Source organism: Hypomesus transpacificus, chromosome 3, assembly GCF_021917145.1.
Source record: "Hypomesus transpacificus isolate Combined female chromosome 3, fHypTra1, whole genome shotgun sequence".
NCBI lineage: Eukaryota > Metazoa > Chordata > Actinopteri > Osmeriformes > Osmeridae > Hypomesus > Hypomesus transpacificus.
Window position 1 is genome coordinate 517,896 of NC_061062.1, and position 24,717 is coordinate 542,612.

At 52.1% G+C, this 24,717-nt stretch overlaps 1 protein-coding gene across 1 annotated transcript in view; it reads right to left on the minus strand.

Annotated features, from left to right (window-relative positions):
- Positions 1–24,717, minus strand: part of LOC124464771 (ryanodine receptor 3) — an 88,905-nt gene that overhangs the window by 26,015 nt on the left and 38,173 nt on the right. Inside the window, exons 22-50 of the mRNA XM_047016607.1 lie at positions 22,157–22,260; positions 21,471–21,554; positions 20,568–20,727; positions 20,036–20,183; positions 19,450–19,652; positions 19,177–19,351; positions 18,583–18,791; positions 17,951–18,147; positions 17,643–17,709; positions 17,110–17,270; positions 16,037–16,202; positions 15,374–15,460; positions 15,010–15,236; positions 14,101–14,917; positions 13,564–13,764; positions 12,190–12,292; positions 10,562–10,702; positions 8,610–8,883; positions 8,051–8,165; positions 7,630–7,762; positions 6,164–6,267; positions 5,881–6,016; positions 5,004–5,190; positions 4,169–4,277; positions 3,807–3,927; positions 2,726–2,895; positions 2,293–2,513; positions 2,063–2,153; positions 882–1,022 (exon numbers count right to left, since the gene is read on the minus strand). Coding sequence (XP_046872563.1) covers positions 882–1,022; positions 2,063–2,153; positions 2,293–2,513; positions 2,726–2,895; positions 3,807–3,927; positions 4,169–4,277; positions 5,004–5,190; positions 5,881–6,016; positions 6,164–6,267; positions 7,630–7,762; positions 8,051–8,165; positions 8,610–8,883; positions 10,562–10,702; positions 12,190–12,292; positions 13,564–13,764; positions 14,101–14,917; positions 15,010–15,236; positions 15,374–15,460; positions 16,037–16,202; positions 17,110–17,270; positions 17,643–17,709; positions 17,951–18,147; positions 18,583–18,791; positions 19,177–19,351; positions 19,450–19,652; positions 20,036–20,183; positions 20,568–20,727; positions 21,471–21,554; positions 22,157–22,260 — 5,052 coding nt within the window. The remainder of the gene's footprint in view (positions 1–881; positions 1,023–2,062; positions 2,154–2,292; positions 2,514–2,725; positions 2,896–3,806; positions 3,928–4,168; positions 4,278–5,003; positions 5,191–5,880; positions 6,017–6,163; positions 6,268–7,629; positions 7,763–8,050; positions 8,166–8,609; positions 8,884–10,561; positions 10,703–12,189; positions 12,293–13,563; positions 13,765–14,100; positions 14,918–15,009; positions 15,237–15,373; positions 15,461–16,036; positions 16,203–17,109; positions 17,271–17,642; positions 17,710–17,950; positions 18,148–18,582; positions 18,792–19,176; positions 19,352–19,449; positions 19,653–20,035; positions 20,184–20,567; positions 20,728–21,470; positions 21,555–22,156; positions 22,261–24,717) is intronic.

Sequence of the window (24,717 nt, forward strand, 5' to 3'; positions counted from 1 at the left end):
AGAGAGAGATGTGTTAGAGAGATGTGTTAGAGAGAGAGATGTGTTAGAGAGAGAGATGTGTTAGAGAGAGAGATGTGTTAGAGAGAGAGATGTGTTAGAGAGAGAGATGTGTTAGAGAGATGTGTTAGAGAGAGAGATGTGTTAGAGAGATGTGTTAGAGAGAGAGAGAGAGAGAGAGAGAGAGAGAGAGAGAGAGAGAGAGAGAGAGAGAGAGAGAATAGAATAGATGGATAGTCATGACCTTGACTGACAGAACTATGTTGTGAATCTGGTCTGGGTGAGGATCAAGCATATATGTTTTATAGGGAATTTTATAAAAAATGTGAGAGAATATTAATATATCAAGAATATCTATTGACCAAAATCTGAGTTGAAGGAAAGCCTGGAGGGGATGGCAGCAGATCTGTACGTCAGGCATGGAGATCATCTGTTGAAATGTGTTTTCAGACCTTCATGTGTGCACTCAAAGATGTCCTATCATCTCCTAATCAATATCTGACACACAGTCTGAATATGAACAGGAAGAACCCTAAACAAGGCCATCTCTAAGACCGCCTCAAACAATCAATCTGAAGGAACTTGGCTGTGTGCTAGAATGTTCCTCCAGTACAACAAGGTGTAAACTACGGGCCAGGAACATAGACAAGCCTTCACCTTCACAAAAGGGGGATAGCTTAGTGGTTAGAGCACTTGACTGCGAATCAAGATGTTTCAGGTTTCCCTGTACTGTACATCCCTGGGGATCAGAGTGCCGTGTGTTGTTGTTGTGTACATGTGATGTCATTCTGGGATTGGTTAAGGAGAGCTGTGGTGTTCTGATGACCACCAAGGAGGTGAAGAAGAACTGTTGTTCTCCAGATGTTCTCCAGATGTTCTCCTACCCTCTGGGCCAGCGAGTCGAAGACGCCCCAGAAGATCTTCTTGGTGAGGAGCAGCTCAGCGTCGGAGGCGGAGCCACTGCTGGCCCCGCCCACCGGCAGGCAGTAGTACTTCCAGCTCTGCTCGTAGTGATTGGTCAGAAGCTGAGGAGGACACAGGGTAAAGGTCAGCTGAGGAGGACAGCAGGGGGGCAGGAGGGGGGCAGGAGGGGGGGCAGCAGGGGGGCAGGAGGGGGGGCAGGAGGGGGGCAGGAGGGGGGGCAGCAGGGGGGCAGGAGGGGGGGCAGGAGGGGGGCAGCAGGGGGGGCAGGAGGGGGGCAGGAGGGGGGGCAGGAGGGGGGCAGGAGGGGGGCAGCAGGGGGGCAGGAGGGGGGCAGGAGGGGGGCAGCAGGGGGGCAGGAGGGGGGGCAGGAGGGGGGGCAGGAGGGGGGCAGGAGGGGGGGCAGGAGGGGGGCAGGAGGGGGGCAGGAGGGGGGCAGCAGGGGGGCAGGAGGGGGGGCAGGAAGGGGGCAGGAGGGGGGCAGGAGGGGGGGCAGCAGGGGGGCAGGAGGGGGGGCAGGAGGGGGGCAGGAGGGGGGGCAGGAGGGGGGCAGGAGGGGGGCAGGAGGGGGGGCAGGAGGGGGGCAGCAGGGGGGCAGGAGGGGGGGCAGCAGGGGGGCAGGAGGATCCTGAACCAGCCCTCCCTGCTGCAGTGTGCTGGAACACAACAGTCTGGCCCCAAGCCAAACATCTCAAACAGGATATATAACAAAGCAGAGCTGAGGGAAATTAATTCTATCGTCCCTTGGTGTGCACACAACAAACAAGAGCTAAACATCAGAAAATGTGTTGTACCGGCAGACATAAGCCAGTCACCTGTTACTACACTTCCCAGAATCCCTTGGGGCAAAGCAGTCAACATTGCTTTAATCAACCTCTCCTATACTGTACCATAGACTCTGAAGCCAGGCTGCTCAACAGCACAGAGAGACAGAGAAACAGAATAGAGAGGAAGAGAGAAGCAGGGAGAGAGAGGAAGAGAGACAGGATAGAAAACAAGAGAAGAGAGAGAGCAGGAAGAGAGAGAGCAGGATGAGAGAGAGAGCAGGAATACAGAGAGAGATCAGGAATAGAGAGAGAGAGAGAGACAGAGACAGAGCAGGAAGAGAGAGATCAGGAGAGACAGAGAGGCGATGCTTCCCCACCCTGAGAGGCATCTTGCAGTACTCGGTCAGCAGAGGAACATCAAACACCAGCCTCCGCAGCAGCTGCTGGAGCATGGAGGGCCTCAGGTACCTGGGAACACAGGTCACAGGTCACAGCCAGGCTCCATCCCTGTTCATCCACCAGCTCCCCTCCAGCATGACCCAGGCAGGACAGTGTCAGGGTGATTGGGGTGAAGGCGTGATGGCGTGAGCGCGTGAGGGCTGCCCACCTGCACACGGCCAGCAGACACTCCTCGATGGCATCTCGCTGGGCCTTGGTGAGCGAGCGGCCTTTGGACAGCCGGTAGACGGTGTGCAGGGTGGAGTCCACCAGCGAGGCGTACTGCTCTGAGCCAGCGAAGTGCGGGGCGCAGCGAGTCAGCAGGGGCAGCATGGCCGAGCCGATGTAGCGGTTCATGGCCAGGGCCATCTCTGTGGTGCTCAGCGCCTCCTGCAGGGGGGAGGACAAAGGTCACAGTCTCAGTAGAGGTGGTGGGGTCATGTACGCTAAGGCAGACCAGACCAGAACCACCCACCACCCCCCTGACCAGCCCAGACCAGCTCCACCCACCACCCCCCCCTGACCAGCCCAGCCCCTCCCACCACCCCCCTGACCAGCCCAGACCCACCCACCACCCCCCTGACCAGCCCAGGCCCTCCTACCGTGTCCAGGGAGGCGGAGGCCCTCAGGTCAGGCAGGAAGCCCACCTCCAGCAGGTGCAGCAGGAAGCTCTGGTCCTCGATGCCGTACACACGGTCCAGGAACAGCACCATGGGGGCCTTGTGGTCCGGGCAGAAGCTGGCCGCCATGTCTGGCTCGGTCACCTCCCCGTCTGGAAGGTGAGGAAACAGAGGGACAAAAGGACAATAAACAACTGTTTGTCTCGGTTCTTTTCAAATTGTATGTTTTGTGGCATATTAACAGTGTTTTGTAGTGTATTAACAGTGTTTTGTAGTGTATTAACAGTGTTTTGTAGTGTATTAACAGTGTTTTGTGGCATATTAACAGTGTTTTGTAGTGTATTAACAGTGTTTTGTAGTGTATTAACAGTGTTTTGTGGCATATTAACAGTGTTTTGTAGTGTATTAACAGTGTTTTGTGGCATTTTAACAGTGTTTTGTGGCATATTAACAGTGTTTTGTGGTGTATTAACAGTGTTTTGTGGTGTATTAGTAACTCTGCTTGGACTGGGACCCATTCAGAAGGAAGCCTGTGCATCACACCGTCTCTTCTCATTAAGAGAACCATGTGTAATCATTAGGAGCAGGGCAGCATGGGAGAGTTTCTGGGGAGGTGCACACACACACACAGGCTCACACACACACACGCACACGCACACACACGCAAACACACGGCTGAGTGGTTGGGTTCTTGGCGAGCAGGCAGGGTAGTGTGTGTGTTCACTAACAGGGTGGTGGGTGTGTGTGTGTGTGTGTGTCTGGTTTCCCAGAGTATAACAGATCTGAGATGTTGCGGTGTGTGTGTGTGTGTGTGTGTCTGGTTTCTCAGAGTATAACAGATCTGAGATGTTGCGGTGTGTGTGTGTGTGTGTGTGTCTGGTTTCTCAGAGTATAACAGATCTGAGATGTTGCGGTGTGTGTGTGTGTGTGTGTGTCTGGTTTCCCAGAGTATAACAGATCTGAGATGTTGCGGTGTGTGTGTGTGTGTGTCTGGTTTCCCAGAGTATAACAGATCTGAGATGTTGCGGTGTGTGTGTGTGTGTGTGTGTGTGTGTGTCAGCACCTTTGTTGACGGTGGGCATCTTGAAGGGCAGACTGATGCTTCCCACCAGGTCCTGAGTGGGCACCAGGGAGCGCAGGATGGCTCGCACTCGCAGGGCTTCTCCCTTCCCCTTGTTTATCAGCTGCTGGGAGAGAGAGCTGGTCACAAACCCTGCTCTGCTCAACACCCCATGCTGGGGGGTATCAGTGTGTGAGTGTGTGTGTATGTCAGTGTGTGTGTGTGTGTGTGTATGTCAGTGTGTGTGTGTGTGTGTGTGTGTGTGTGTGTGTATGTCAGTGTGTGTGTGTGTGTGTGTATGTCAGTGTGTGTGTGTGTGTGTGTATGTCAGTGTGTGTGTGTGTAGGGGGGGGGGGGTCACTGACGTGCATCTCGGGGGCGCAGCGCCCCAGTAGGTCGATGAGAGCAGAGTAGAAGGACATGATGGCGTTGCCCATGTGCACCACCTCTTCCTCCTCCTCATCCTCACCAGAGCTGCCCAGAGAGGGGGGTTACCACGAGCACACAGGAAACAAGCCCACACACCCAGCTAACATCATGCTGTCTGCCTGTGCTATGCTAACTTTGCAAACCATGCCACCTATGCTAACTATACTACCTATATTAACAGAGTACTTATGCTAATGTAACCAAGTTGGAATGGTTAAGCTCCTCAGTATAAATAGCGTCCACCCGCTCCATCAAGCTAACTTTTGGAAGGCACAGCTGGTTAGCGGTGTTGGCAGCCATGCTGTAAGTCAGAGGAGCTGAGTTCAAATCCCAACATGGGGAAGACCAGGCGCAGCACTTCTACACCTGCTCCTCCTGCTCCACCTGCTCCTCCTGCTCCTCCTGCTCCACCTGCTCCTCCTGCTCCTCCTGCTCCACCTGCTCCTCCTGCTCCACCTGCTCCTCTTGCTCCTCCTGCTCCTCCTGCTCCTCCTGCTCCTCCTGCTCCACCTGCTCCTCCTGCTCCTCCTGGTCCACCTGCTCCTCCTGCTCCACCTGCTCCTCCTGTTCCTCCTAATACACCTGCTCCACCTGCTCCTCCTGCTCCACCTGCTCCTCCTGTTCCTCCTGTTCCTCCTAATACACCTGCTCCTCTTGCTCCTCTTGCTCCACCTGCTCCACCTGCTCCTCCTGCTCCTCCTGCTCCTCTTGCTCCACCTTGTACACTAACTATGCTAACAGGCTGCTAGCCATGTGTCCCAGGGCTCTCACATGTCTGAGCTGACACCCTGGGCGGCGCTGGGCAGGTCGAGGGCGGGGTTCTCTGAGATCTTGATGGCTTCCTTCATGGCAGCCAGCAGGCCGTTCCCGCCCTCCCCTCTCAGGGCGGGACCGAAACACTCCGGACGCCTGATCAGCAGCTTCACCACCACACTGGAGTTCTCCTCCACACTCTCACCTGGAGCATGCGCACACACACAGGGATACACACACACACAAACACAGGGATATACACACACAGAGAGGTGCAGACACACATACAGAAGATTCAATACTGCCACATTGCGAGCAGACTCCACACACACACACACTCAAGACTCATAAAACTGCAAGTGGGAAGAAACCCCATACATAGCATAAACTACCCTGACATCAGCAACACCCCCCACCTCTCCCCCCCAGAGCCCCAGCCCTCTCAAGGCCCAGACAGAAGGCTCATTTAGAGAGTGCTTGCCAACGTATCGCCACTTTTTCTGCTCCATCACTGTCAGGATTCAAATGAATGGCTGGTGCAAGTGTTCCAGCCAGGGGATGTTTCCAGCTCCCAGTATCTCCACTGAGCCGCTAGAACCCAACCCCCTGGTTGACAGGCAACTCTAGCAGAGACTAAACACCTCCAGCAGAGACTAAACACCTCCAGCAGAGACTAAACACCTCCAGCAGAGACTAAACACCTCCAGCAGAGACTAAACACCTCCAGCAGAGACTAAACACTCCCCTACCCCCCCATCCCAGACCCCTTCCCTCCCCTACCCCCCCATCCAGGCCTCCACCCCCGTCTCAGGACACCCCCGTCTCCATCAGGACACCCCTGTCCCAGACCTCCACCCCCTGTCTCCATCAGGACCCAGCTGACAGGAAGTGCTACCGTTGACAAAGACAGCAAAGCGCAGGAAGGAGAGGTAGCGCTCGCCCTCGATGGGGTTCCAGCCTATGTCTGGGTAGCCCTTATCCAGCAAGATGGGGCAGCTCTGGAGACCACAGCCAGCCAGGTACGTCACCACCTGGCTCACACACACACACACAGCACGCACACACACACCACGCACACAACGCACCAATACATAGGAGTCTCCATTAGCATTTTGTTGATATGAAGTAACAGCGATATGACATTTCCAATGACTGCAAGCGGTCGAAGGCTCTTTCACCTTGTCCAGGTCGGGCTCCTCCAGAGCCAGGGCCAGGCCGTTGTTGTCCATCACTGAAGAGGCCGCCACGTCCAGGGGGGTGGAGCCCCTCATGGCTGGGGAGGCTGAGAGGCGCACACACACACACACACAGCAGTTACTACACCAGTTTATCATACACTCGTACATGAGTAGTCATTCCAGTGAATCCTGTCTAGGTGTGCTGACTGCAGAGTTGTGTCAGCCTGACAGCAGGTGCAGTATCATCACTCTACAGGCCAGCCTGACAGCAGGTGCAGTATCATCACTCTACAGGCCAGCCTGCAGGGGGCAGTATCATCACTCTACAGGCCAGCCTGCAGGGGGCAGTATCATCACTCTACAGACAAGCCTGCAGGGGGCAGTATCATCACTCTAAAGGCCAGCCTGCAGGGGCAGTATCATCACTCTACAGACCAGCCTGCAGGGGGCAGTATCATCACTCTACAGACCAGCCTGCAGGGGGCAGTATCATCACTCTACAGACTAGCCTGCAGGGGGGAGTATCATCACTCTACAGGCCAGCCTGCAGGGGGCAGTATCATCACTCTACAGACCAGCCTGCAGGGGGCAGTATCATCACTCTACAGGCCAGCCTGCAGGGGGCAGTATCATCACTCTACAGGCCAGCCTTTAAAATTCTAGCTTTTGGAGTATCTTTGTGTGTGTATGTACGTGTGTACGTGTGTACGTGTGTGTGTTCAGGACAGCAGCACTCTGTCTCTGAACAGGGGGGCTCTCTGACTCTCTGACTCTCTGACTCTCTGACTCTCTGACTCTCTGACTCTCTGACTCTCTGACTCTCTGACTCCGTCGTCTCCCGACAGAATGTGAGATGAATCACCCTCCCCCGGATGCATTCTCACCACAAACCCCCAACCACACACACACACACACACACACATGCACGCTCACACACACACACACACACACACACACGTTCACACACCCTTAATATCAGGTGTGGGGATAATAATATATTCAGGCTCACAGCTCAAGGACCAATCCTGTCATCCCTGAGGGATTACTGCCTGTTCCAAGACTGTCAGAGACAAACACACACACACACACACACACACAAACACACACACACCACTTCATGCCTCCAGGAGAGAGCTATTGGTTTGCTTGTCATAAAAGCTCTGTTTACAGAGTGTTATGTTCATACAGTGGGCATGTGAGTATGATGTGTGTCTGCAGCCTGCAGTCCTGCAGGATGGGGTCAGGGGGTCAGGTGTGTCTGCAGTCTGCAGGATGGGGTCAGGTGTGTCTGCAGTCTGCAGGATGGGGTCAGGTGTGTCTGCAGCCTGCAGGATGGGGTCAGGTGTGTCTGCAGCCTGCAGGATGGGGTCAGGGGGTCAGGTGTGTCTGCAGTCTGCAGGATGGGGTCAGGTGTGTCTGCAGCCTGCAGGATGGGGTCAGGTGTGTCTGCAGCCTGCAGTCCTCACCCAGTCCCACACTGCTGTTCTCAAGCAGGTAGCTCAGGTGGTCGAACATGGCCTTCTGGTTCTGACGGCTGATCCGGCAGAAGTAGCACAGGAAGCGACAGCAGCTCGCCACCATCTTGGGGAAGGCTATTTCCTGTTGAACACAGTCACATCTTACCACACAAGTACAAACTACCATTTTTACATCAGGCATTCATATTTCTATCAACAACAGAGTATGTAGCTTAAGAAGCAAACCTGAGTGTGTCCCTAATAACTGGAAGGTCAAACTGTTGAAATGCAGCACTGGAAAATGTGTCATTTCAATCCACAGTGCTAATCAAATGAGAGGCTTCCAGAGTGAACATGCCCCTCCTGTGTTGTGGTGTTCAGTGTAGTGCCCAGCCTGTGAACACCAGCAGGGTAGCAGGGAGGTCAGTACCTGGGATTTGCCTCCTCCCAGCACGTTGACCATCACCTCCATGACGGTCTCGTGCATGCCCAGCACGCGCATCAGGTTAGGGTGCTGGTAGAACACCTTGTTGTTCATGATGTCCCTGAGAACCACAGCAGAAAACACACAGCCAAGCATCTCAAGTTACAGGGAGGAAATCCAAGCACTGATTGCTCAGTCTAGTCAAACCATTAGTAGTTCTGTACCCTACCAGAGTAGCAGCCCACCCTGCTGCCTCTCACCCCAGCCCACCCTGCTGCCTCTCAGCCCACCCTGCTGCCTCTCAGCCCAGCCTGCTGCCTCTCAGCCCAGCCTGCTGCCTCTCAGCCCAGCCTGCTGCCTCTCAGCCCACCCTGCTGCCACTCAGCCCAGCCTGCTGCCTCTCAGCCCAGCCTGCTACCTCTTAGCCCAGCCTGCTGCCTCTTAGCCCAGCCTGCTGCCTCTCAGCCCAGCCTGCTGCCTCTCAGCCCAGCCTGCTGCCTCTCAGCCCACCCTGCTGCCTCTCAGCCCACCCTGCTGCCTCTCAGCCCAGCCTGCTGCCTCTCACCCCAGTCCGTCGATCATCAGCTTCTCCTCCTCCTTGCCCATGCGCACGGAGAGCAGCGAGCGGATCTGGCCCAGTGAGGCCAGCAGGGAGATGGTGTCGGGCACGGAGGCAGAGGAGATGGAGTAGGTCTTCCTCATGGCCCTCAGCAGCTCCCCGATCCCGTCGTACTGGCGCCGCAGCAGGCTGAACATCTTGCGGACCAGCTGGGGGTCCTGGATGTGGCTCTCCTGGGACCAGCTCACCATGGTCTGGGAGATCAGCTCCTTCAGGTTGGCTGCGGATACACGGACGACAGACACAGCATCACACCTGGAGCTGGTGAGGTACTTCATGCTGTTTGTTTGACCATAACCATCTCAGAAACATTACAACTACTGTGACAGTATTTTGCGCATGCTATATATATAAACATGAACTTAACAATTGCTCGGAAATTGCTTGGACAGACTGCTCCTTACAGCACACTAACCCTGGACAGAATGCTCCTTACAGCACACTAACCCTGGACAGACTGCTCCTTACAGCACACTAACCCTGGACAGAATGCTCCTTACAGCACACTAACCCTGGACAGACTGCTCCTTACAGCACACTAACCCTGGACAGACTGCTCCATACAGCACACTAACCCTGGCTTGTCCCTCTGTTATCTAGTGTTACACAATCCAGAGCACGCATGAAAAACACATTCAAAGACTGGATTCACACACTTGGTTCAGAGATACAGAGTTATACAATGAACCAACCTTGAGTTTTGAAAAAAATCTATTGCCTTTCAGAGCTGGAGGACTGTAGTCACACACCAGTGTGTGCGCACAGCAACAGATTCTTTCTGAAGACAAGGCTGTATGTGAACAGTATCACAGGAATTCTTTCCTTTATGTGGTTTGTAAAGAAAAGACGTTTGTGAGCTCATTCATGAGCAGGCGATGGCTGGTGGGCAGCAGAGCGGAACTAAGGCAGAGTTACGTAAGACAGACAGACTCACATGTGCTTACAGTGCTGCTGAATACTGGGTCAGTGTGGCCTGACTGAACTCAGTCATCAGTTCACACAGCTCATACAAGGGCTTCCCTGAAAGGCTTCATTACATTACATTTACATTACATTTAGTCATTTAGCAGACGCTCTTATCCAGAGCGACATACAGTAAGTACAGGGACATTCCCCCCGAGGCAAGTAGGGTGAAGTGCCTTGCCCAAGGACACAACATCATTTGGCACAGCGGGGAATCGATCCGGCAACCTTCTGATTACCAGCCCGACTCCCTCACTGCTCAGCCATCTGACTCCCATCTGATTACAACTAGATCAATGAACCAATCACTGCTCTGTGTGTGTGAAAGTATGTGTGTGTGTTTTGTGTGTGTGTTCTGGTTGTGTGTGATATGGGGTGTGAGTGTGTAATCTGATGAAGTCAGTTTTCCACCGTGGCTAGGCAGCGAGCAAAAGGGTCCCCCCCCCCCTCCTCCAGACACATCTCCATAACAACATTGAAAAATACATGGAATAGGAAATGACTGGCCCTGGGCATCTCTGCTGTGCAGCACACAGATCCATCTGGCTTGTATACAAGCTCAACTACATCCCTTCAGTTTCTCTCTGTCTAACCAGCTAGAGCAAGGAAACATGATATAGTCCTAAACAGAACAATACCTTTTACTTTTGACTGCATTTAAGAGTAGCACTAGCGATTACAGTACTCATACAACACCTTACAACAGCATACTCCACCATAATACATGTATACCAGTAGAACTACAGTAGCAGTTACAATAACAGCAGCAGGGTGTAACTGTAACAGCGTAGCAGGGTGCAACAGTGTAGCAGGGTGTAACAGCGTAGCAGGGTGATATATCGATGTATTGAATCGTAACATGTGTATCGTGATATATATCATATGGCAAGGTCCTTGCCAGTAGCAGTTCCAGTGTGACAATAAGAGGGTCTTACAGGGGGTGTCCTCTTCATGTGCCAGTCTGCTGGGTGTCTCCTCAGCTCTCTGCTGGTGACCTTTGACCCTGTAGACCAGAGCGAGGAGACGGCCTGTGATGGACGTGTCCTGCCCCTGCTCCTCCTCCTCCATCGGGATGCCTGCACACACACACACACACACACACACACACACACACACACACACACACACACACACACACACACACACAGACACGCGCACACACACACACACACACACACAGACACGCACACACACACGCACACACACACACACACACGCACACACACACGCACACGTGCACACACACACACACACACACACACACACACACAGACACGCACACACACACGCACACGTGCACACACACACACACACACACACAGACACACACACACACACGCACACGTGCACACACACACACACACACACACACACACACACAGACACGCGCACACACACACACACACACACACAGACACGCACACACACACGCACACACACACGCACACGTGCACACACACACACACACACACACACGCACACGTGCACACACGCGCACACACAGACACGCACACACACACGCACACGTGCACACACACACACACACACACGCACACGTGCACACAGACACGTGCACACACGCGCACACACACACACACACACACACACAGACACGCACACACACACGCGCACACACACGCGCACACACGCGCACACAAACTCATAAACACTCCTCTCCAGAGCTAACATCGTATCCTCAAGGTCACTTCCATCAGGAGTCAGGAGAATCTCCAAGTGGTCGTCCTGTCCTCATTGGTCAGTCCCCTGGTCTCTGGTGTGCGTGTGTGTGTGTGTGTGTTGATCAGTCCCCTGGTCTCTGGTGTGCGTGTGTGTGTGTTTGTCAGTCCCCTGGTCTCTGGTGTGTGTGTGTGTGTTTGTCAGTCCCCTGGTCTCTGGTGTGCGTGTGTGTTTGTCAGTCCCCTGGTCTCTGGTGTGCGTGTGCGTGTGTGTGTGTGTTTGTCAGTCCCCTGGTCTCTGGTGTGTGTGTGTGTGTGTGTGTAGGGCTGCAGGATTCAGAAAGCCATTATACTGGCCGCTGCCCCAAGGAGAAACACTATTCAATTATTTATCAAAACATCAAGGTGTCAGAACAATCTAGAGGCACTGAACTATGACACTTCTGCAGCATGTGTGAGAGATAGAGAGGAAGGGAGAGAGAGAGAGAGCGAGAGAGAGCGAGAGAGAGCGAGAGAGCGAGAGAGCGAGAGCGAGAGAGAGAGAGAGAGAGAGAGAGAGAGAGAGAGAGAGAGAGAGAGAGAGAGAGAGGGGGAGGTAGAGAGGGAGGGAGCTGGTCAGGGGAACAAGACACCGTCATCTTAGTTGGGGTCGTTTTTGTTCCCCGTGCAGGTATTATATCTAATGTGTTCTGAATGATTCAGTATGGACGTTTGATCTGAATGACATCTTCATGTTGTCTGTGTGGTGTTCTCTTTTTGTCTGTTTACCGTTACAGCATCAAGAGGTCGTTTTCCAGCCAACACAGCAAGCCACTGAGGTGCATCAGTGTAGCTAAGTCTCTGAGTGTGTGTGTGGTGTGTGTGTGCGTGTGGTGTGTGTGTCCTACCACAGTGCAGACGCAGCTCCTTGTGGAAGTTGTACAGCTCTTCCTGGATGTCCTCTGGACAGGGGCAGTCCTCCCCAGAACTGAAGCTCAGCAGCATGTTGATCTGGACAGGCACACACAAACGCACACACACAGAAAAGAGAGGGTTACAGGCTGGTAGAGGGGAGGACAGGAGAGAGAGGAGAGAAGGTTTTCCCCTGCCGGGCATGGGGAGGGGACGAGGGAGACAAGGAGTCGTCCTTCCTGTCTCCCTCAGACGGAGGAGAGTAGAACCATGCTACCTGTCAACCTGTTGCCGTCGGGATGGCACAGAAGAGAGGGATGGATTAGTGCAGCCTTGAGGCTGGGCTGTGGAGGGCCCACTCACATTAAAGAGCTCTCTCTAGGGTTAGAGCTCAAAGCCCTCTCTCAGCTCAGCTCACTGCCTGGGAGACCAGCAGATGATCCAAACCAAGCAGGAATGTCATCAACAGGAGATCAATTACCCCACCATGAGGAGCACATCGTTCCTCTGCAACTAACTCTCCAGCCAGCCTCTCATCATCAGAGAGGGATTGAAACAGGGCTCCTTGTTGCAGGTGACTCTGTTTGACCTGTGACCTTTAACTGAGAACAAGAACACGGTCTTCATCATAAAAGTATAGGCTTTTAATTGTTATCAATTACTGAAAATGTCCATATTTGAACTGCTGTCATCGTATCCTTCCATCACCCATCCCCCCTCTCATCTCTCCTTCCCTCTGCTCTCTCTCTCATCTCTCTCTCGCATCTCTCTCGCATCTCTCTCTCATCTCTCATCTCTCTCTCATCTCTCTCTCTCATCTCTCCTTCCCTCTGCTCTCTCTCTCTCTAAGTTTGCTCGGAGCTGATGTGAACCTTGTCTGTGCTAACAGTGGAATGAGGTTAACACAGACAGATGCCTGCAGCCATGTTCTCAGAAAGTGGGCAGCGGTTCAAAATCCCAAACTGAGTTATGAGGCGGGAGCCGGCGTGTGGATGAAACTGCTGGCCTGTGACTTTCTCCAACACCGTAATTACAAAAGAAGGTGGACATCATCCTGTACTACCTATCATCTATGTCATTAAGTCTGGGGTTATTTCAGGGGCAGGGCAGGGTTAATCAGACTGGAATCTATCAAAAGTCTGGTGGAGAGAGTGCTAAGTTGTTATTGGTAAACGTCCCAGATTCTCCCTCCCTCCCTCCTTCCCTCCCTCCGTTGAGTCCCGCTGCATGAGGCACAGTTCTGCACAGGCTTCAGGTCCTCAACACTTCAGCTGCCCCCCTCACCTCCACAGGGAACCAGGAATCTACCCCAGCAAGCTGGTCTTTGGAGAGAAGGGGAGGTGGGGGTGTGGAGGTGGTGTCTGCTGTACCTGTTCCTGGGGAGGAGAGCGGAACTCCTTTGTCTTCCTGGCTGTGACAGCGGCGGACATGTTGAGGGCTAGCATGAGCTCGTTGTAGCGGAACTTCTGGTTGTACTGCAGCTTGGAGACGAAGCGGTCTGAGAAGGACACGATGGCCTCCACACGATGCTTCAGTTCACAGTCACAGAAGTAGTGCAGCAGCTCACACATCTAGGACACACACACACACACACACTCTGAGCACTTAGATAACAGGTGGTGTCTGAAAGCAGAGTAACGGCACGTCTCTGATGTAGGGGGAGACGAGGGAACATGAGTTCAGGATCATGCTGAGCCCTTTCATGTGGGAGTGCTTTAGAACGGGGCCATAAATGTTAGGAGGGGGGGGGGGTGATAGTGAGATCAGATCAGTGGACCTCTGTCATCAGTCAGTTTCCTAGATGAAAACAGCACCACAGTAGGAACAGATTTAAGGTCAGCTTGGGTTTTCTATCAGTAAAAAAGTTGGTAAAGGAAACCTGACCCTGGATCAGATCTGAGGGTTACCTGTCGTTTCACTGGCTCAGGCAGTCTCTTCTCCAAAAGCCCTTTCATTGGCTGCTTGGCCTCACTCGCCTCCTCCTCCTCCCCCGCCTCAACTTCCTTCTCCTCCGCCCCCTTCAGCCCCTCTTTCTCCGTCGCCTCCGCTACCGCGGCAACCGCTTCCTCGCTCGTGTCTCCGAACACGCTGGGGTGGATGAGAAGCAGGATCTTCTGCACGTCCTCGCTGCCCAGCACGCCCATGGTGAGCAGCGTGCCAATCAGTTTGAGGATGGGCACAAACTCGTACTCCACGCTGCCCCCTACAGGGTCCCTGATGTGGTGCCCTCCGCCCTGCACGGCCTCTGTCAGCATGCAGATGGCCTTCTCCTTCAGCGCGTCCAGCGGGATCTGAGGGCTGAAGCTCTGGGGATCCCGTTGGCCGCTCACGAAGCAGGGCGGGACGAAGTTGAGGCGGGGCTTGAGCGAGGTGCTTAGCCCCACCCCCGGTGGGAGGTGTTTGTGGGAGGAGTTGGAGAACAGGCGAATGGAGCGGGTCTCGGCGGTGACGGGGATGATGAACTCGTTGTTCATCATGAGGCGCGCCTCCTTGGCCGTCTCCAGGTGGATGCTGATGAGGACGTTGTAGAAGCCCTCACGCAGCACGCCCGACAGGTACTGGTTGTCGATGGTGTAGAGGAGCTGTGATTGGTCGAGGTGGCTGCAGAGGGCGTGAGCCACGCGGGTGTTGCCCAGGGCGCAGAGAGCCCCGTACAGCTTCAGGGTGTGGTGGTGGAACGTCCTCAACTCCTCCAGCTCCGACAGCTCCATGATGTCCACACACCTGGGAAGACACAAGCAGAGGGTGTGTGTCTGTGTCTGTGTATGTGTCTGTGTGTGTCTCGAACCCGCTCCCTGGGCGCAGTATCTGTCTACCTGTTTTCCTCTGGGATGTGGACAGCCATCATCTGCAGGGGCTCCAGACACTGCACCCCCCAGCCATGCCTGTCGCTGACCCGGCCCGTGTCCACCCTGAGGAAGGTGTTGGGCATGCGGCTCCACAGCACCGCCTGGATGGTCTGGACGTCTAGCCGAGGAGGACACTGGGGCACCGGGTTCCTCAGCTCACTCTTAAAGATGGCCGACGACAGGGGCATGGCATTCTGGAGGGGGCAAAGGTCAGGGGTCACACTGATAGGTCACACTAAGGTGGAGAATGAGTATGGGTCCAGTATGTAGGTAGAGTATGTAGGTAGAGTATGTAGGTAAAGTATGTAGCTACAGTTCAGTGTGTGGGTACCTTGATTTTAGCCAGCTCAAACTGGAACAGATTGGGGCTTGTTGGTCGCACAAACACAGCAGGGAAGAGTTTGGTGTTGGGTTCCACCTGGTCAGAACACAGAAACATGCTCCAGTCAGAACACAGAAACATGCTCCAGTCAGGCCTCAAAGCACAAACACTAACACTGGCAGTAAGAAGAAATGTGATGAGTGTGATTTGCAGCAAACTGCTTAGCAAGACGAGATTTTTTGAGAGTCTCACTTAATGTGTGTGTATATACATAGTGAGTCAGCACATACCCTTTTACCTGTGTGTGCGTGAGTGTGTGTGAGAGAGTGTATGTGTGTGTATGTGTGTGTATGTGAGTGTGTGTGAGTGAGTGAGTGTGACTCAGAGCAGTTTAAAAGCTTGGCGTGTTTCTGCGAGGGACAACTTATTGATTCTGTTCTCTCTCTCATTGTGGAAAGTACCGTCAGACAGACAGGCTTAGGTGCAGACAGACAGACCTAGCACCATCAGTGAGACAGACAGACAGGCAGACAGACAGACCTAGCACCATCAGTGAGACAGACAGACAGGCAGGTGAATGAGAGATGGTTGCTGTCTGATGGTCGTCAGATAGTGTCTAGACAGACACACTGTGTGTGACTGAGAGAGAGACAGGTGAGAGAGCGTGAGTACCTGGTAGGAGGTGGCGATGTCCTTGCCGTTGACGGTGAAGGTGACCAGGCCGGTGGCCAGGTCGATCAGACAGCCTATCTCCAGGTCAACGCTACTGCGCCGAGATGACTGACCACTGCTGCACACGTCACCCCCCCACACCATGTAGCAGTTACTCCTCTTAACACTGGAGGGAGGAGGGAGGAGAGGGAGGAGGGAGGAGGGAGGAGGGAGGAGAGGGAGGAGAGGGAGGAGGGAGGAGGGAGGAGAGGGAGGAGAGGGAGGAGTGGAGGAGGGAGGAGAGGGAGGAGAGGGAGGAGGGAGTGGAAGGAGGAGAGGGAGGAGAGGGAGGAGGGAGGAGAGGGAGGAGGGAGGAGAGGGAGGAGAGGGAGGAGGGAGGAGAGGGAGGAGGGAGTGGAGGGAGGAGGGAGGAGAGGGAGGAGGGAGGAGGGAGGAGAGGGAGGAGAGGGAGGAGGGAGTGGAGGGAGGAGGGAGGAGAGGGAGGAGTGGAGGGAGGGAGGAGTGAGGAGTGGAGGGAGGAGTGAGGAGAGGGAGGAGGGAGGAGGGAGGAGAGGGAGGAGAGGGAAGAGGGAGTGGAGGGAGGAGAGGGAGGAGAGGGAGGAGTGGAGGGAGGAGGGAGGAGGGAGGAGGGAGGAGGGAGGAGGGAGGAGGGAGGAGGGAGGAGGGAGGAGGGAGGAGTGAGGAGAGGGAGGAGTGGAGGGAGGGAGGAGTGGAGGGAGGAGGGAGGAGTGGAGGGAGGAGTGGAGGGAGGGAGGAGAGGGAGGAGTGGAGGGAGGAGTGGAGGGAGGGAGGAGAGGGAGGAGTGGAGGGAGGGAGGAGAGGGAGGAGGGAGGAGAGGGAGGAGAGGGAGGAGGGAGGAGAGGGAGGAGAGGGAGGAGAGGGGGGAGGGAGGAGAGGGAGGAGAGGGAGGAGTGGAGGGAGGAGGGAGGAGAGGGAGGAGAGGGAGGAGAGGGAGGAGTGGAGAAGAGGGAGGAGTGGAGAACAGCAGCCAGAGAAAAAGGAGACAACATGAGAAGAGGAGAAGGGTCTTCCTGCTGGTCTGAAGAACAGGGTTTCCTTGACAACAGACTCACCTCTCGTGGACACGCCCACGCTCGTCTCCCAGGGTAACCGTGACTGTCCGGTTCTTGCTGAGGTGGAAGTTGTTGCTATAGTAATGGTAGTCTGGGGTGACCCAGCCCACCCACACACAGGAAGGGTCTTGTCCAGCGAACACCCTGAGAGAGTGGTAGTACTGCAAGACAGCAGGCTCCAGTCACACAGCAGCTTCCACACACACTACACCCAGCCTACCCTAGCCTAGCCACCCAGCCTCCACACACACTACACCCAGCCTAGCCTAGCCTAGCCTAGCCACCCAGCCTCCACACACACACTACACCCAGCCTAGCCACCCAGCCCTCACACCAACACTTACCATTCTCCTTTTAAATGACTAAATGTAAATGTAACAGAGCAAATGCTTCACTTTAATTTATTGACTTTGCTCTACCATTGAGATTTACCCCCTTTTTACCAACTTGTACCCAAGCACAGCACCATGGATATCCCACATTCAGTATAGTAGTACAGACTAGAAAGTTTGATCACTGGGTGACAGTGTTACCGTGGTGATGCTGCTGTAGTCCACCCGCCTGGTCTCGTCACTGTGCTTCACAGCCCTCAGAGGATACCTGAGGGAGGGTCAGAGGTCAACCTCACAAACCACAAAAGAGAGTGTGTGTGTGACCTGTGTTTGAGCTTGAGACAGTGTGTGTGACTGTGTTTGAGCTTGAGACAGTGTGTGTGACCTGTGTTTGAGCTTGAGACAGTGTGTGTGACCTGTGTTTGAGCTTAAGACAGTGTGTGTGACCTGTGTTTGAGCTTGAGACAGTGTGTGTGACCTGTGTTTGAGCTTGAGACATCGTGTGTGACCTGTGTTTGAGCTTGAGGGTGTCATCGTCATGCAGGCCGTTCATGTGGAGGGTGGGGCTGGTGTTGAACACAGGGTGGAACTCCACAGGCATGCTGAGTCTGCAAAACAGCATGTCAGCCTGGCTGCTCTGAACACATGTCCGCAGAGACACCTTCAGACAGGGGGGGGAGTCCACCGTCCCGTCAATACGGCTGACCTGGGAGGGGGGGAGGGGGCAACATGACAGGCTTGTAAAAAAAGGTCTAAACAAATAAACGTTGTCTTTAAATAACATTAGATTTGGAAAAGGTCAAGAGATCAATATGTATTGACATTTTTCTTTCAAAAAAAGGTTTTTAAAAAAGTCCTTCATTTTAGTGTGAGTGGTAAAAAGGTTAGCAAGAAAAAGGTTTTTGCAAAAAATGTGGAAAAATAAGTAATCTCCTCTCCTTTCACTATGTGAGTGAAAAACAAGTTTGGGAATAAAAAACTTTCTAAAGCTTCAAAAAATATATATTTTTTAAAAGGGTTAGATTTTTTTTGTTGAAAAAATATATTCGTAAAAAAGTTTACAAACAAAAGTCCTTTCCTCTCACCATGTGAGTGAAACTTTTACCAGAGTCTTTTTAAACATGAGAATCTATACTCTTACCACTATGGAGTTGTGGTCTTTTGGCACGTTGACAAAGGTGGGCAGACGCTTGCTGAACCACATGGTGACTTCTCGGTTCATGTTGACGGCAAACGGTTCAAATCCCTCCTGCAGACCACACATGGTGTAGTAGCTGAAGGTACTGGCGTCCTTGCCCAGGTTCATGCGCCCCACCTGGGACAGACCCAGGCTGCACACTGGGATGAACCCTGGAGAGGACACAAGCAGTCAGCATGCTGAGAGCTCGGATACACAACACACAGTTGGGTATCCGAGAGTTGTCTCTCTCTCTCTCTCTCACACACACACACACACACACATCCACCTTTTACGAAAGGCAATTTACGAGTGTCACATTAAATGAGGGTCATTTTATAATGGGGAAGGCACTAATTTTTCTGTAATTTCCACAGCATGGCTGTTTGAGCTTAACTCAAACTGTCCTGTCGTTGCTCCCACGGCCGAGAGTCACCATGGAACAGGAAGACAGCAGTGAGAGAGGGTTGACACACAGACACACACACACACACACACACAGACACACACACAGACATACACAAACACTCAGACACACACACACAGACACACACACACCGTCCTCGGTCTCAAAGTCAGCAAAGCAGAGTTCAGAGCCGCTGCTGGTGATGAGGATCTCTCCGTTGAGGGTGAAGATCATGGACTTGTCCTCCATGTTGATCATGCAGCCCACCACGTCCCCCGCACGCCAGCAGCGCCCGAAGAAACGACCACCCTGGTTCAGACGCTGACCCTGAAAACACACACATTGCTTTTCTATCCCACACAACACGAGTGTAATTAAACAACACATATACACACACACACAGGAGTACCCAGCAGACAGCTCACCCTGAACCCGTCGAACACGAAGGCCAGGTGGTCCAAGCCCAGCTCCACGTCAGGCCTGCAGCCCGGCCGCGCCCAGCCCACACGCATGTCCCCGCCCGTCACCGCCTCAAACTCAAAGTACCACTTCCCCGTCCGCACGGCGTAAGTGCGCTCCACTCGGAAGAAGCGGACCTTCTCAATGCTCAGCCTCTCCACAATGTGACCTGCTGGGGGAGAGGGTCAGCCTTGCATCACCTCACGACCACAACATGCTACACATGGACACTACAGGAGTTACTCAGGAGAACAGTTAGCATGTTTGCAAGGTGTGTTGCAAGGTGTGTTGCAAGGTGTGTTGCAAGGGAGTCAAGGGAGTCAGATGGCTGAGCGGTGAGGGAGTCGGGCTAGTATTCAGAAGGTTGCTGGATCGATTCCCCGCTGCGCCACATGATGTTGTGTCCTTGGGCACTTCACCCTACTTGCCTCGGGGGGAATGTCCCTGTACTTACTGTAAGTCGCTCTGGATAAGAGCGTCTGCCAAATGACTAAATGTAAATGTAATGTAATGTGTTGCATCTCACGTCTCCTGACCAGGAGGTCAACTCACCGCCTTCCTGGTCAGGTGGGTCGATGTTATACCCATAGCCAATCAGAGTGCGGATGGCCTCCCGGAGGCTGTCCCTGTTGGACTTCTTGGTGCGCTCGTCCAGCAGGTTATAGGGCACCAGGCGAGGGTTACGCTTGCTCTTCACATCCTGTTAGCGCGCACACACACGCACACACACACACAGACACGCACACAGACACACACACTCTCATCATGTCTCAGTTTCAGCCAGGGAACCAGCTCAATGCAGTCAATCAGTGAGGGTCATTAAGTAGTTAATAGTCCATCTGTCATAACTATTAGAACAGCTTAACACAGTGGTCTGAGTGTTCAGCCTCAGCCTGGTGAAGGCAGGCAGGGTCCTGGATCTGCTGAGGCTCCTAGAGAGCAGCTTTCTGCAGCCGAGGCATTGTGACAGAACAGAAAGCTGTCAGGACACATAAAGCCTAGAGCGTCATACAATACGGTCTGCTTCAGCGAAGTCATAGCGACTTAGAGATCACAAACGTGTGTGTGTTTGTATGAGAGGTACCTGCTGGATGCCGTAGGTCCAGCCCTGCTTGATGCGGTCCTTGGCCCAGACGTTGTGAGCGTTCTCAGCCAGCCGGTCCACCAGCAGCTCCTGAGCCGGGCTCAGCCTCACCTCCGCCAGCCCCAGAGGGCTGGGCTTGTAGCCGTTAGACATCATGTAGCTGCAACACAGCCACAGTCACAGTCACAGTCACCGCTAACGCTACCGCTAACGCTACCATCAGAGACGTAAAAATCTACTAGATTTTTATAGTATCAGAAAAACTTCATTATTTGTTTTTCTGACAACTTTTTACTTTCACTCCTTACATTTTAGGCTGTTCTCATCTCTCCTCTCCTTTCACTGTGTGTGTATAAAAAACGTAAAATTAAAAAGTAGGCCGAGTAAACGAAGGGAGATGTTCGAAATGTTTGAAGGATGTGTGTACTTTTGCCATCTCTGCCTACCATACTGCTAACATTAACGCTAACACTACCACTACCGCTAACACTACCGCCACCGCTACCGCTACCGCCACCGCTACCGCTAAAATGACTAAATGTAAATGACTAAATGTAATGTACCGCCAACACTAACTCTAAACGCAGGGGACTGGGCTTGAAGCGGATAAACATCATGTAGCTGCCAAACAGCCACAATCACAACACTACTATTTTATAATACTGAATATTATACAAAATGACAAATTGATGGTTTTATAATAGGTTACTGCACAAATACTGTATTCTATATATTGTATACATTGTGTATAGCATAGACCTAATCAAAAATGTATTCCATTGTATTTGTATACAGTACATGTGTATCTCTCTGAGATAGAGAAATATAGATAAATATATATATATATAATTGTATGTGTGTATGTACATATGTATAAGCAAGTGATATATTGCGTGTTGTTACTTCTTTGGGAGTTTAATCCTCTTCAGATCATCTTCAGCATTGGGGTTGACCTGGACCACATGGCAGCCCAGAGCCAACAGGGTCCTAAAGAGAGCCAGGTGCATGGTGAGTGAGCATGGTTGATAAGAACAGTAATCAAACACAGAACATGCTCATTCAGTTGAACACAGTTTCACTGCCCAGAAAAGGGTTGGAACCAATTAGGACCCAGGTCACTGTAGTACTGCCAATGTAGCCACGGACTAAGTGTGGACACACAGACGAAGTAATGAATTGTTTAATTGTGCATATCCTTGGCCATTATTAAACAATATAATTGCAGGGGTTGGAAAAGGTTAATGAATCAACAGATTTGTTTAAACTGTTCTTTATTTCCAGACGGTGGAGTTTCTGTAGGGTCAGGTTAATCACAAACTAGCTTATTTACTGAAGTGCTCCTTCTTCATCACTCATGTACACACACACAGAACACATCATGTACACACACAGAACACATCATGTACACACACATAACACAAACATGTTTTGTCTGTTAAGTTTCTTTTTTGCGTGTCCTTTGAAGCACACTTCACACCTGTCTGGCCATACACATGCTGCTCTCTGTCTCTCTCCTCCTTCTGCCCCCCTCCCCCTCCTCCCTCGCTCCCTCCAAACAGGAACACAGGGACTCAGAATACAGGACATACTTCAACGTTTCTGTGGACATCTGCAGGTTGTAATTCTTCTCAGTTTCAGGTAATTTGGAGAAATCCACCAGACAGGGGTGCTGGCGCTTGTTGTCATCCCTTATCTGGAACACAACAGTCAAAACCCGACAAGATCAGACACACAACATGGTGAAGCTGGGACCAGCAGAATGAGTCTGCTGTCCTTAACATCACTACTACTACCTTTACGATGGAGGGACATTACATGGGAGGTTATGAGCACTGAAAATAACATTCAAGGTCATATAGACGACAAGAGGGGGAGGGGCTTCTCTGTCACAGTGCTTCTGGTGACGTTGTACCCTGGAGAACATGTTATGAATGTAAAGAGTATGTTTTCTGGAGAACATGTTATGAATGTACAGAGCATGTTTTCTGGGGAGCCAGACAGCAGAGAGGCTAGAACACCAGCAGAGAGATGTGACACTGTCTGGCAGCGGTGACGTCGTGTTTACCAGGAGAACATGCAGGGTTGTTCACAGGTGTAGCTGTGGGTTGTTGGATGAACGACGTTCAGCTCTTTTGTGAATAGTACAAGAAGTACTTTTTAAGAATGTTATATGCTTCCGGGGAGGAAGCTATGCTAACTATGCTAACCAACAGCTAATAGGCTAAGCTTTGTAAGTATTTAATTTCTCTTCTTTTCTGTCCCCAGGGCAACCATAAGAGGGTTTTAATGAAGCCTGTGTGAGGCCAATGAGGAGAGTACCATGCCCTCTACAGAGGAAGCTTCTGCCACCCAGGAACGTGTGCCCCGGCCCCAGCCCCGGCCCCGGCCCCAACCCCAGCCTGGCCTCACACACAGAGGACAGGGTCTGACAGCTAACAAGCCTAGTTACAGCACATGTCGCTGGAGCTCTGGGTGCAGAACTCTGTTCTAATGTAATACATGCTTTTGTTACGTCCCGATTGGACTACTGCAATGTGTTGTTCTCTGGCCTCCCAATTACCTACCTAAAAAACTTACAGCGGGTGCAAAATGCTGCTGCTAGACTATTGACTAAAACTAGAAAGTTTGATCATATAACATCGACTCTTATCTCTTTACACTGGCTCCCTATCCAAGCCAGAGCTGATTTCAAAGTTCTACTACTAACTTACAAATCTCTGCATGGATTGGCACCACTGTACCTCTCCGGTCTCCTTGCACCCTATTGCCCCGCAAGGTCTCTAAGATCTCAAAATGCCGGCTATCTGGTAATACCCAAAGTTAAGAAAAAAACTGCTGGAGGTAGGGCGTTCTCATATAGAGCACCTCTTCTTTGGAACAAATTACCCATCTCAATTAAAGAAGCTGATACTGTCTCGACATTTAAAACTAGATTAAAAACGTTCTTGTTTAGTCAATTCTATGATTGTTAAAGGGAAGTATGTGTGTACTTTCTATGTAAACCTGGGATGTGTGCTTGCCTATGTGTGTATCACATGTAACTTTTAAATTTTAATTATAGCTTATGTTCACATTGCCCAGCTAGATGTTACAAATAAAGTAAACCTGTTACTGTATATTGTTAGTATTATTATTATTATAGTTCCGTTGCTGTATATTGTTACTGTTATAGTTTTTATTACTAGTTGGAGACAACGGGGGACTGGCTGTTTTCATCCTTATTCGTATAAGTATAACCTACTTTAGAGTTCTTTCCCCTGGAACAGATTTCATGTTCCAACTGAGGGGGGCTGTCGTTGTTTTGGTGTGTGGGGCTGCATCAAATACCCTTTTTGCTCTGTTAAATTGCTGCACTAGTCCACACTTGACCGGTGGGGATCTCATTCTATTTTGACTGTAACTGTTAGCTGCTCCTGGCATTCTCTAATCCCTGCTCTCCTCTCTGTCCCCCCCCCACACATTCCCTGTGGTGTGGGGGGTTTGAGCTGTCAGGACCTGCTTGGTCGTCGGTCTGCCAACGCTGAACCAGGTCGTCACCCGGAATCCAGTCTCCATGACGGCCAACAGCGAGTTTCCCGGTCCCATCCAACGTCTATAAAGCCGAACAATGGATTTTGGTGTTTCAAAACCCATTGACACTGTATGACTATGTTTAGCTTGTGTTCTGCTCCTCTCTCTTACCAACCGTCTCTGGAGGAGGGGATCCCTCTCTGAATTGCTCCTCCCAAGGTTTCTTCCATTTTTTCTCCCGGTGGGAGTTTTTCTGGGAGTTTTTCCTTGTCTTCCTTGAGGGTTTAGGTTGGTTGAGGGGCAGTTCTATGGGCGCATGTGAAGCCCTCTGTGACATGCTTGCGTGTAAAAAGGGCTATACAAATAAATTTGATTTGATTTGATTTGATTAATGAAGCTCCTAGCCAGCCTTGATGTCCTCACCCCAAATCACACACTCTATCATCATGTTGGACTGTGTGGAGGGAGAGGGCTGTCACTGAGAGGATTAAAGAGGAAGAGAGGAGGGTTTGAGGAGAAGAGGAATGAGAGAGAAGAGGAGGGTTGGAGGAAAAGAGGAATGAGTGAGGAGGGTTAGAGGAGAGGAGGAATGAGAGAGGAGAAGAGGGTTGGAGGAGAGGAGGAATGAGAGAGGAGAGGA